Genomic DNA, 12,771 nt, shown 5'->3' with positions numbered 1-12,771 from the left:
CTCATTCATTTAATGAAGATCTCCTCTGTAAACAAGTGAAGCCACATTTCGGACTGGCTGAGCAGATCCTAGTGCCATATGGCAAACCCGATTTTACAAACTTAACTTCAGCTTGGCAGAAGGTGAGGCCACTGCAAAAGGGGACCCAGTCATATAAGGTGACAAATGTCTCTCAAGGGCCATGGGGGAGTCGAAGGGACCAAACATCTCTCAGGGTCATCAGACCTCAAATGCAAAGCATGAGGCATGTCCAGTTGGATAGGATAAGAGATTAAGAGCTTTGTTGTGCTAAGTAGTGCCTGGCATTTCCTGGCAGTTTGGAGCACTAACAGATGCACCATCATGGACTTGTACACATTAAATTGAAAGACACATTAGGGCTGGGAAGCCCACCATGACTATACACATCCAAGGGTTGCAATGGCCACTGCCATTTTTTCTGTGATGAACTTTGATCTGTGTTGAACAGCAAATAGAGCTGGTGCAGGTACATGGAGAAAATGGAGCCAACAGGGCACCATGATGATTTGGATGAATAAACCCACAGCTGCCCATGGCCCCTGGTCAGCCCTTATCCATGGCCTATTTCCTGGGTAGGTGAGAAGCTCCTTGAGACAGCCCAGATGACAGCAAGGGGCACCTGACACACTAGGTGCTGAGGAGGATCCAAACCTAACGCCAAAGCACGTGGCTACTCCCGTGGGCAAGAGCCAGGCCAGCGCCTCGGCATGGGGCCTCCTCGTGGGACAGGTAATGCTGACAGTTAAGTGCTCACACTGTGCCCCAGCTGGGGCTGTAAATAGTGCGGGGAAGTATTCCAATCCCACACACAGGTTTCCAATAAGGAATTAAAAAAGGGAGCAAAGAGAGTGAGGAGCAAGGCAAGGTTTGGAGCTCCCTGCTCCCTCCACGGCTGCCCCAGGGGCCGTGGTGCTGGGGGGGGGGGGAAGGGAATGATGGCAGTATTTAATTCAGCTTAGCATTTCCAGCCCTGAATCCTTCAACATAATTGCATTTTCTTCCTGAAAAAGCGGGAGAGCTGCAATGCTCAGCTTTACAAAAAAACCCCAATTGTTTCAGAATCAGCCTGCCTCAGTGCAGGGCAGCTGGTGACAGCTGGCTTCCCAGGTCACCACCTCTGCCAGTTACAACGAACAGTGACTAGAATTTGAAACTGAAGCGTAGTTATTTCTCTCCCCACGTCTGATGGCGGTTTGGCGCCATGGAGGACATGGAAACAATTAGCGGCTGGGGCACTGCGAGGGGCCCGGCACACCCCTGAAGAAGCCGCTTCCACACGCGTCTTTCTTGGAGCTGGGCCCGGAGGCACCGGGGGGCCACTCGTCACCGCCCGGCCGCGCCTGCAGCACTGTTCCCGCCCAGGCCCTCCAGGCACATCGCCCCACACGCCAAGGGCGAGCACGACTTCCCTCACTAAAGATCGCGGCGTCTCGCCGCCTATTTTCCTTTGAAAAAAGATGGCGGCTAGTGGACGTCACTGTTGCTTCCCTCACTCAAGATGGCGCCCGACGGCCTTCTCCCCCTTGCCCTGTTGGCAGTCTCCACCATACCCCGCCCCGCTCTGCCCTCAGCCAATATGGTGCCTGCCCACCCGATTCAGCCACCGCCCGCAATAAATATGGCGGCTTCCCTTCCATTTCCATTGCGCCCGCCCCGTACGCTCTTCCGCGGTGGCTTCAGCGGCTTCACCTCCGTCGACGCAAAGATGGCGGAAGCGATTGCGCCCGTTTGAATTCCAGCGAAGCCGCCAAAGCCGCGCACAAAGGCGCTGCGGCTCTGGCTGCCGGCGGGACCGGCCGCGCCATGGACTCGTTGCCGGGGGAGGACCTGACGCTGCCGGTGGTGTTCGAGGGCAGGTAGGCGGGCGGGGGCTGGCCTCACGGCAGGCGTCGGGCTTGCCGCCCCCGCGGGTGCATGTGGCGGGGCTGGGCCTGTCGGCCCCGGGCGGGTGCTAGGCGGCAGTGGCACCCCCTCGGCTTTCGGCTGCTCAGCGGTGTCCTTCTCCTCCTTCTTCCTCAGCGTCAGAGTCTCCCAGCTGCCGGACATCTCCCGCGGGGACCCCCAGCCCGGCCTGGCCGGAGGCGACGGTAAGGCTGGATCGCGGGCGGGAGCCCCCCGCGGCTCTGCCGGGGGCACGGGGCTTCGTGCGGCCCCCAAAACCTAAGGGGAAACGCCTCACGCCTGAGGCAAAAAGCCAGGAGATGTCTTTAAGGGATGCAACTTTTTGTAAGCGACTGTCTCTTTAAGGCTATGAAACGCCAGCCGCCGCCGCCGCAGTTGCTGTGGCCGCGTTGCCTGCGGCCGGTGTGGCGCCGAGCCTTACGTAAGGTGCTCAGCCGTCCTGTGGAGCGTGTATTTAACGTGCCTGGAATATCCCGCCGGGCCGCGCTGCGCCTCCGGGGCCTGCTGAGCCGCAGGGAAGTTGCCTGCTTGGAGCATCAGGTTTTCCAGCCCAGCTGCTGCCGCCCAGGGACCCCCTCTGGGCCCAGCGGTTTCCCGGTCAGGCTGCGGGGTGGCCTCCTGCCTGCGCCCTGCTGAGCAGGAGCCAGCATTCAGTACGTTTTTCTGTACGTTGGCCATGAAATCATAGAACCCCTTAGGCTGGAAAAGACATTTAAGGTCATCGAGTCTAACTGTTAACTGTCAAGCCCACCACTAAACAGTGTCCCCCAGTGCCACACCTACACACCTTTCAGATAGTCCAGGGGATGGTGGCCCCCACCGCCTCCCTGGGCAGCCTGTGCCAGTGCCTGACCACCTTGTCAGTGAAGACTTTTCCCAGTATCCGATCTAAACCTCCCCTGGCACAACTTGAGGTCATTTCGTCTCATCCTGTTGCTTACTGGGAGAAGAGACCGACCCCCACCTTGCTGCAACCTCCTGTCATGCAGGTGTAGAGAGCGGTAAGGGCTCCCCTGAGCCTCCTTTTCCTCAGGCTAAACACCCCCACTTCTCTCGGGAGACTTGCTTGAAACGCTTATTTTAAAGCAAAATGGCTGAGTAGTACTATTTTGAAACTTTCTGTCTGTGGTGTTAACTGTTGCGTGTTCTGTTATGTAAATTTGAGGTGTATGCTTTTGATGTCTTTTTATGCATGCATGTATCCAGCAACGTAACTTGGCCGACCTCATTGTATAGGTGAGGTAGGTAACTGAAACTATGGCAAATTGGATGGTTTACCAGGAAGAGCTATTTGCTCATGAAAAGAAGCAAATCTAAGAAACTTGTAAATGTGGCAAAGTAATGTTACTGTATTCTGCATGTGCTCCAGGAGAACTGTCCTGTGAGATTAATTAGAATGTCAAGATTTGAAAACCACTGGCTGGTATTCTTTGGGCTATTTTCAAGACTCCTCATAGTTGCCTCACAATTTTGGAAGTACTTTAAATAAAATATTTTCTTCTAGTTAGTGTGAGTCCTCAGGTAACTCTTTATATTAAAGATGATGCAAGTGCTGAATGTTTTATACAATGTCATTATTCTAATTAAAAGTTTACTCGCGGATTTGAGTGGAAACAAGTTATGTGGTGCTGTTAAATTGGCTGATACAGAACGTGTGTGCAAACAGAAGTTTAGGTACATATAGATTCAGGAGGGACTACAGTTTAGCAATACAGATACTGGCAGTTTCCTCTGTGGTTTCACTGAGTCTAAGGTGGAGGCCTGTCCTGTGACCAGTTAGATACTGAAAGATTTGAACTGCTTTCTAGTAGTTTTAAAAGGACTTGATTCTGATATGGGAGTCTTCTGTATAGTTGCTGTGAGGACTTGTTCTTGAAAGTGCACCTCACGTAGCTTAATTTCAGTGTACGTCTTGATTTAAATGGGTGATGTTGGAATTTGAGAGCTTTATGCGATAGACAACTTAGGGTGACCAGGAAGAAATCTAGATACTAACAACATGGTAGCAGTAACGTATAACATAAACAAGGGGCAAAAAAATTGCTTCCTTCACTTCCCAAAAGGTGTTGTACTTTTATTGTGTTTAGATGGTGTAGGCCTTTGCTGTTTTCAAATTGAAGCCTAGCTTAGAGATTCAGCTGTCTGAACTTGTTCTGTCTTCCTGAATGTCTAGTGTTACCAGATGTGGCAGAAGATACAGTCTCACCAACTAGAGCTCGGACCATGAAGGACTATGAAAATGTAAGCAGACTTTTAATATAAGACTTGGCAACGGATTTATGGCCAAGATATTTCTGACATGCTGGCTAAAGTGTTGACTCTCTGGGTCAGGTTCTTAGTTTGTGTCAATCAACAACAGATCTGTTGGAGATGTGACCAGCTGGCTGTGCTTTGGACCTCCGTTTCTTCAGTATTGCTTTAAAAACAAGAGGCAAAAATTTTTTGAGACTAGCCAACTGCTGCTCTTAAGTTGTGAAACAAAAATGGGCACCCTCTGCTCAAAAGTTCACGCAAACACCATAAACATGGGAACATGATTTGCAAGTCTGCAGTTGATTTATTTTAGTGAAGCATCAAGTTTATTTTCATTTAGGCTAGTACAGGATTTGGCCTTTTATTTCATTGCCTGCCGTATAATACCTTTTAACTTCATAATTATGTCTGAGCGTGCTTGGAATACTTTTGTTGAAAAGGTCTAGTAGCATTGTGACAATGCATTTAATAGAATGTAAAGGAAAACATTAGATTTTTAATTTATTTAAATTATTGTTTATTTAAATTGAATAAGCCAATTGTTTATAATTGCTGAATGATGATTTCATTGGGGTATAGCTGTGTTGCAGGACAACTCCCCTGTAAAAAGTTTTAAGTCATTTAACTCAAGTCCTTGTGATTGCTTTCTCTTCTACAGTTTCTTCACACAATCAAAAAATCTGAGATGACTGCTACTGATAAAGGCGGTGGCTTGCTATTTTCAGTTCAAGTGTCTGCAGTTTTTAATGTGCTTCTGTAGCTGCTGCTACTGTTTGTAGCATTGCTGTGTTTGAAATGAGTGTTTCATCTAAACTCTTTTGAGTTTCTTGTGGCCTTATATCCCTCTGAGGAGAAAGCTGTGCTCTTTGCTCAGAATTTAAAGCTTGTTTTGGAAAGCCTTTGAAGGATTTTTTTTTTTAACAATCTATTTCACTTTCTCTTTTGTTTTTGTGTATTGGCTGTCTTGGCATTAGTATGTGCTTGAAATCTTTTACTGTGATAGGTGCCAAAGATCTCAGTCTGGAATATACTTTCTGCAAGTGGTTTATTATCTGCAGTGTTTGTTTGAAAAGGGGAAAAAGTTGCAGTATTTGTTGTTTTTTTGTTGGTTGTTCTGTGTAATGTAAAGGAGAAAGGGTCTCTCCACAGGTTTCTGGCTTCCTGGTATGTACAGACTTCTTAAGTTAAACTGAGTTGTAAAACTTCTTGTAGGCTTTTGTGGACATTTACTTTCTGTCCTTTTACTATATACCGAGCATCCAGTAGTAGCTGTCGTTAAGGTGTGCTTTTGGACTGACATGGTAAGGCTGGTGTTATCCCACCTTAAACCAAATCGGAATTAACAGGTAAAGTTCCTGCTATCTCCTGCCTGGTGATGGTTTGTGTGTGTAATTTTTTTATTTGTATCTATATGCTTGAATTTGCTGATTTTGAAGCTATTTTATTTATACAGGCTATGAGAAGGAAGTGATTAAAAGAGTGGGCTCCTTGTCTTGCACCTCAGAGAGAACCAGGCGGATGTAATGGGCTAAAGGGTGGATCCATGAAGATAAGGTCCTTTGATGTTTAGACCTGGAGAAGATGCTGAGCTAGATTAATATTAGAGGTGTATTATTTTTTTGGTGGTGTTTATAGTCTGTCCCACTTTCTTGCAATATGGTGGGGAACCACCTTGTGATAGAAAATGTGATTACATGGGCAAAGTGAAAGGCATCTCTAATTAAGGGCCACATTATGGTTTATTAGATGTTCATGAATAGAAAGGCTGATTGGTATCAAGTTAGGGAACTAACTAATAACATGTGTGGGTTTTTTCTTGTCTCCCCAAACACACTTAGTTAGAGCTTTGCTGTCTTGTAAAATGGCCTCTGCTGGCAAAAACTGTGTTGCGTTGTGAAACTGCAGCCTCTGCTGACAGATGCCATTTTGCATAAAAGTGGCTCTATGCAGACTTGGAAAGGAGCTGAACAGAGCTAGGCAGGTGTTATTTGCCACTCTGCTCTCTGTGGTGTGGAATATTCTGTGTAGAGTGTATTGCATTGTCGTTTTTTCAACAATTGTCTGCTATTTCTCTTCCTTCATTCCTTTTTTAAATACAGAAATCAAAATGCATAAGGAATTAAGACAGAGTCTTTAAATGTGTAGGTCTAGAGCATTGCCATTAAAATCCTTTTGCAGTGTGAACTTGTTCACATTTTATACATTGCTTTTTATTAAGCTATAACTTTTTAATTGTAGTCTGCGTGAATTAACTTTCCTGTGAGAAACTGAATGTCAGAGACAACATTTGTTTCACTTCTTGGTTTATGATTGCATAATTTTTGTTTGCCTTTTGAAAGAAGTACCCTTAAGCTCTTTGGTTTAATTCTATTGCCACTGAAATACATAAGAGTAGAATTAAGGTATGCCGTGTTCTTCACAAATTGTTTTTCCTTTTGACTCGGAAACGTATGTTTGAAGATTAAACCAGAAGTTCAGCTGATACAATTTCAGAGTGTCTTTGGCGCTTGAACTTTTTCTGAATGAATAGAGACTGTTAGGAATGATCTACTGACAGCTTAAACACCCCAGCCCCCCACCCCCTCCACCCCAAAAAACCCAACCAAACCTGACAAGAAAAGACCCTACAAACCAAACCAAACACTACAAGGTCTGCTCTCACTAGTTGAAGATTAGTGCTAAACTTGCCAGCAAGACATGCAAGATCTAGCACAGTTCTGTAGCCCTGCTTTGTTTAAGAAATTTTTAATTTGTTTGATTACTCTGAATAAGGATTTCAGTTTTGAGCAATGTTCTGCATTGGGATCTGTGACTTGAAGTTCAAAGTTGCATTGTTTTTGAGTTTACATCTATTTGAATGCTGCAAAAGAGATGTTCCAGTTCCTCGAGACACCTCATGAGAGTCTTGAGGGTGTCATGCTTTAAGCAGCTACAACTTGCATAGTTCAAGTTTATATCCACTACTGTTTGTGATCATCCAATTGGAACTGTAGGGAAACAAAGATAAAGTTAAATATATGTGTTGTTACTGCTTCTAAAGACAGGCTTCTTCAGGATGTGTGAATGGGCCACAAAGTTTATGTAGTCAAGCGTATTTTCAGTTGCTTGGGTGATATTTACTTGTGTGAATAATGATGAGGCACCTTGCTGGGGAAAGATTATTAAACTGAAGAATTGTTTGCAGATGCAGGTTCTGAGTGCAGTTGCAGAAAATAATCTTGGGTTTCACAAGCCAAATATTTGAAGAATTGTATCGCTAATAATTTTTACAAATGGTACTATACTGTTCTGGAAAAGTGTACATAAATATTTTATTAGTAGCTCTATAACATATTAGACTTCCTTTTGCTGAAAGCCTCTGGCACGGGACAGTCTTATTTGAATGAATGTTTTATGCTTAGCCTCTTAAAAAAATTTAGAGTCTCTTTTCTTTAATGAAACCATCAACTATGTTACTGCTTCTACTAGGAAGGTTAAAAATCATAAGCAATTTTTTTTCCCAAAGAATTACACTATGAAATATGGGATGGGATAAAGGTTTTATTGGTGTTTGATTGGGCTCACATGCCTTGTGTGCTTGTGGCTTTTCTTCCCGTGAATAAGGCTACTATCCCAAGCTTTTGCAAAGGAAATACTTCTGTTTCAACATGACATCTCATGCTTTGTTCAAGTTCTGTTCTGTAGAAGAAAGAACTACTTAATATTTTTAGATTGAAAAAACTCTTTTGGTTTCTTTTTGTGTAAAGTCAGACAATGTTTTAGGACTTAAGGAATATTCTAAAGAGCACTGTCTGCACAACAGCATGTATTATATATATTTTTTAAAAAAATGTTATAATTGTTATTTGCCTAAGTGCTAGTGTCTCAGAGTTTTGCAGGGCTAAAAATAAACACAAGCTAAACTATAACATCTTACCCAAACACACAAAGTTTGTGGGTACCAATGTGTCTATATATCTTAAACCCAAAACAAAACAGAAAGGCAAACCCCAAAACATTCAGAAGGGGTAAGCTGGGGTGGGATTTCTTCTTGTTCAGGTGAGGAATGGAGATGGTGGAAAAAAATACAGATGGGGTGGGTTGGTGGGAGAAAAATATGTTCTGTGATATGTGCTGAAGCTGTAGAAGGTAGAAATCTGTTGGAGCACTTGGAGTATTTTCTGCTCACTGGGTGACACTCTCTTGGAGTGATGGGTGTTTCATTTTGACTTGGGTGTCATACACTTTTATCAACACTTCCACAATTCGAATATGTATATATGTGTGTGTGTATATCACCCACACATATGTATGCGTTCAACTCTGTCCAGTGGGTTGAATTCTAATCTTGCACTGTGGCGAGCAAACCCAAATCATACCAGTTCTTAGTCTTTATTTTACTTGGTTTGAAACACATGACATAACTTGCTCATTTTCTTTCTTAATTCACAGCAAATCACTGACCTGAAAAAAGAGAACTTCAACCTGAAGCTTCGTATATACTTTCTGGAGGAGCGAATGCAGCAGAAGTTTGATGGTCCCACGGAAGAAATATACAAAATCGTATGCATTTAGAATAATCTAATAGAACTAGATATCTTTTTGAAGAGTTTGTTTTGTGGGGAGATTGTTTTACCTAACTTTTCAGTCGTCCTCTCTTGTTGGAAATTTTGTTAACTCTTTTATTACAGAAAAGGATTAGGCCAAAATAACTAAATCAAAATGACCATTATAAGTTGTGGAAAAATTTGTTTCAAATGTGTGTGTGTGTAATGAAGGGACAGACTAAGAAATGTTATGTGTTTCCAGTAGTAAGTGGTTGTGAAAATTTGATAGTTGTGCTACTGAAGTCATATACTGCATGGGGAATAAAAGAAGCAGTATGCTTCTCCTGGATTTGGTGTGTAGTTATTCTGCTTTTTACTACCTGGCAGCTCAGTTTGCCCCTCTATTCTTTCCTGGGTTTAGCAGATGTCAGTACAGCTGCTTGAAGGTTGTTGGGGCTCTCCAGCTCGGAGTTGCTTCCTGTGAAGCATGTAGGTGAAGTTGTATTAGGGTTGTGTATAGCTTCCACTTCTACTGCTGTAAATTGAAAGAGTGTGTATTTGTATAGGATTCAGGAAACCTGTTAGGTTCCTTTGTTGGTTTGTAGAAGAAACCGGTACCTTTCTAAGTTGAAAGAAGGATTTCAGTTGAGTGGCATGTCTTGCATCTTTATGATCTTTATTAGGTCATGGTTGCGGCCGGTGATAACAATTTCTTAGACCCTTTGGTGGTGCCTGCATTCTAGAAGGGAAAAGGAGTCATTTTGGTTACACAGTAGCATGTTATTTAAAACAGATGCTTCCATCAGGTCTCTTTTCTGTAATAATATGGAAACTTAAGTCTCCCTTGATGCTTGTTGCAGTAGTGCAGTACATGAATTAATGTTTAGCTATGTCATGGTTTCAGCTGAATATTTCTAATTGGTCTTCTGTCCTGGTCTCCTGCACAGGTGTTGGTCTTGTAAATGCTAATGTATTTAAATGGTATCTGTCAGCTTGCAGGCCAAGTGTCTTTTGTGCGATGTGTGCTTATGTCATGAGTAGTTTTCTCAGGCTATAACAAAATGATTTTAAGATTATTAAAAGCATCAATAGTTGATGGAATCAGTTTTTTAAAATAAAAAGAAAAGTATGTCATAGCTCAAAGAAAAACCATGCATGGAAGCCCTAGAAACTCCCAAGTTTATGTGCAGTACTCCCTGTTACAGTAAAGTGTGTGTGCACGTGTGTGTAGGGGATGTGTATTGCTTGGATACAATGGTCCTAAATGTTTTTCAGATTTTTGAAAGTCTTGAACCTTGCATAATATGTCTGTTGAGTTAAAATGTCTCTATGCTATTCTTAGCCCAATGATACTTTATATTAGGTGGTCCAAATAAAAGTATCTACACATTGCTAATAACTTTTGGGTTGGGTGACCTTTGCATTCTCTCCAGACACTTACATTCTTTTGTCCTAGAACATTGAGCTGAAAGTTGAGATAGAAAGTCTGAAGCATGATCTGCAGGAGAGAGAGAAACTACTCATCAAAGCCTCGTAAGTACCAACATATTTCTTAATGTCTGTTACTTAGGATTTCAAAGATTTTGCTTCTATTTTTTTTTTCCTAATGTTTTAGGAATGTCACGATCCCAAAGTAGTATTTTAAGGGCATTATCTAGAAATTGCTTCATTCGTTACAGAAATGGTATGTATGCACAATGATGTTAATGTACTTGCACTGTCCAGTGTAACTTTGATGTTATCCTTCAATCTTCTGTATTTTTCAGGTAAATAAATTACTGTAATTGGGAATGGTTTAGCATTCCTATTGTAGAAGTTTAGTTAAGAGCTTAATTGTCTCAAGAGGTGAAGAGGTGGACTTTTTTTTTTACAGCACTGGATTGAGATGATGTGGCACAAAACATTTCTTGGTAGGGCTGAAGAAGCAGTTCAGAACTAACCTAGACTGAATCTTGTGTTTTTCATGATATAAAAATGAATATACTTTAAATTTCTGCTTTCCTGTTAGAACCTCTTTTCTAAATCACTGTTACTTATTTTGAAATTACATAGTGCTACATTGTTTTATGGTATGGGCAAGATGGAGTATGCTTTGCGGAGGGAATGGAATGACTGTAGGGCTGGCAGTAGCCTGTTAAACTGCTTCCTTTTAGGTGTCTGGTTCAGAACTAACCCAGGCTGGCAATGAATGACAGTTACTGACTGCTACATGGCCTCAGTTTCAATGGCATTTTGTGTGGCATACACACATGGCACTGAATTGTTACCAGTTAGCCTTCTCTCAGTAATTCAGAGGCCTAGGTTCAGGTAGATTCTGAGAACCAGATTAATTTTTGTTTGGTCTCTCCAGGTAGCCATCATAGAGTATTGCTGGACTTTGAATGGACCCTTGTGCAAGTTCATAATACAAAGCAAAATCTGGGGGGAAATCATAAACAATGGTCATCCTTTGTTTAGTAAGGAAATGCTAGCTGTTCTTTTCTTACAAGGTATTGACAATTACTGAAAAGGCAATGGGAGAGATCTCAGCAGTTGCGTATCTTCATTTTGTTCTCCACTGTTGCTTTCTTTAGAAAATACAACTCTACCAAAGGCTTGATACTATATTTGGAAGCTTTAAAAATATGAAGGCTATATTACACTTTTTCATCATACGTATGATGTGCTTGCTTATCCGCTGTGACAAGGCTTTGTGGAACTCTCAGACTATACCACTGCAATTGCTATATAGTGTGTAGATGTTCTTATTTAACCTTAAAGTGACAAGCAGGTACAGATAATGTGGAAGACACTTGTTTGTACTTAATCTGTCAGCTACTAGCACTTTTAGTTTTTGCACTTTGATATGCAATGGGATTTCTGTCTGTATTATGGTCTTTCAGTAAGGCAGTTGAAAGCCTGGCCCAGGGTGGTGATGCTGAAATACAGAGGGTAAAAGAAGAGGCACAAAAGAAGATGCAAGAAATGGAAGAAATCCTGACTAGCAGAATTAACTTTCTGGAAGAGGTGAGTGGCTGAAACTGAAGGAATAGTTAGAAATCAGTACTGTCTTTGTACTGTTGTCTGAGATTTGATACTGTGGTCTACCTGTATCTACCTGATGCTTACATGTGAAAATTGTAGAAAACAATTTTCAAACTTGTTTAACCTTTCCTGAAAAGTAGCCAGTACAAAACCAGAAAAAAATCCCAAAACACAACCCCCCAAAAACCAATGGAAAGGAAGGTGTTTTTAGCTGCTTTTGAAGTGTCAAATATGAGGGTAGCAGTTCTTCAGGAAATTTGTACCTGTTGGTGCTGTTTAGGTACATTCAGAACAAACCTTTGATTCCTGAATTCCAGTGTGAGGAGGCTACATTTTCGGAACTGCAGTGTTTGTTTAGAGGAAGAGGGGCTGGATTTTGAATGCTTTTACTGATAAGGTCTCAGCTTCATAAGTAGCTGAAACCACTCTGTGAGTGCTTCTGTCATTTCCATCTTTATATGGGACCTCAGTATTGTGGTATAAATCTGAGATTCTGTGGCTTTCTGTGTCTCCACTCGAGTGTGTTCATTACAGGCTGAGAGAGGTCACCTCCTTCTGGGCAGGTGAACCAGTGGGCACTTCCCTCCCTTCTGCCTGCATGCCTTATGCTCTGTGGTTAGACTGACCTTTATCTGCCAAGTATTGTTGGCTTCTGCTGTCACTATATCACCTTTTTATGTAACGTTCTTCTGTTCCACAGGGTTATTCTTAACAATCTTTTTTTTTTTAATGCCTTGCTGTTTGTGGTTGAGACAGTTTATTCCTGTATTTATTGTTGAGCCATTGCTGATACCTTTACAGGGGAATTGTTTCACGTTCTCCTCATTTTGTAGTGTAAAGGCAAAAACATAAATTTCTTTGTATGAATAACATGCTTCCTCAGAAGCAAGAAATTCAGTTTCTTGTAAAGAACAAATTTGATATTGAATGGTCTGTGCTGGAAATGCTTGTGTCAGATTCTAGAGATACATAAGCTGATGATTGTTTAGCATCATTGACTGCATACACTTACCTGGAGGTGTGGGATTTTGTAGCTGTGTGTGTG

At 42.4% G+C, this 12,771-nt stretch overlaps 1 protein-coding gene across 6 annotated transcripts in view; it reads left to right on the top strand.

Moving 5' to 3' along the window:
* Window positions 1-1,689: 1,689 nt before the first annotated feature.
* Window positions 1,690-12,771, top strand: part of CDK5RAP2 (CDK5 regulatory subunit associated protein 2) — an 83,296-nt gene continuing 72,214 nt past the window's right edge. Inside the window, exons 1-6 of one of the 6 annotated variants that reach the window (XM_055719671.1) lie at window positions 1,690-1,877; window positions 2,041-2,108; window positions 4,097-4,164; window positions 8,608-8,718; window positions 10,159-10,235; window positions 11,585-11,708. In XM_055719671.1, the coding sequence (XP_055575646.1) occupies window positions 1,825-1,877; window positions 2,041-2,108; window positions 4,097-4,164; window positions 8,608-8,718; window positions 10,159-10,235; window positions 11,585-11,708 (501 nt within the window). In that variant the 5' untranslated portion in view covers window positions 1,690-1,824. Of the gene's footprint in view, window positions 1,878-2,040; window positions 2,109-2,437; window positions 2,577-4,096; window positions 4,165-8,607; window positions 8,719-10,158; window positions 10,236-11,584; window positions 11,709-12,771 lie in introns of those variants that run through there. The other 5 variants (XM_055719672.1, XM_055719675.1, XM_027809608.2 and 2 more) reach the window with 5 other exon arrangements.

This window comes from Falco cherrug, chromosome 9 (genome assembly GCF_023634085.1).
Source record: "Falco cherrug isolate bFalChe1 chromosome 9, bFalChe1.pri, whole genome shotgun sequence".
Taxonomy (NCBI): domain Eukaryota; kingdom Metazoa; phylum Chordata; class Aves; order Falconiformes; family Falconidae; genus Falco; species Falco cherrug.
Note: the sequence above shows the minus strand (reverse complement) of the source record. Positions and strands in the feature narration are given on the sequence as shown.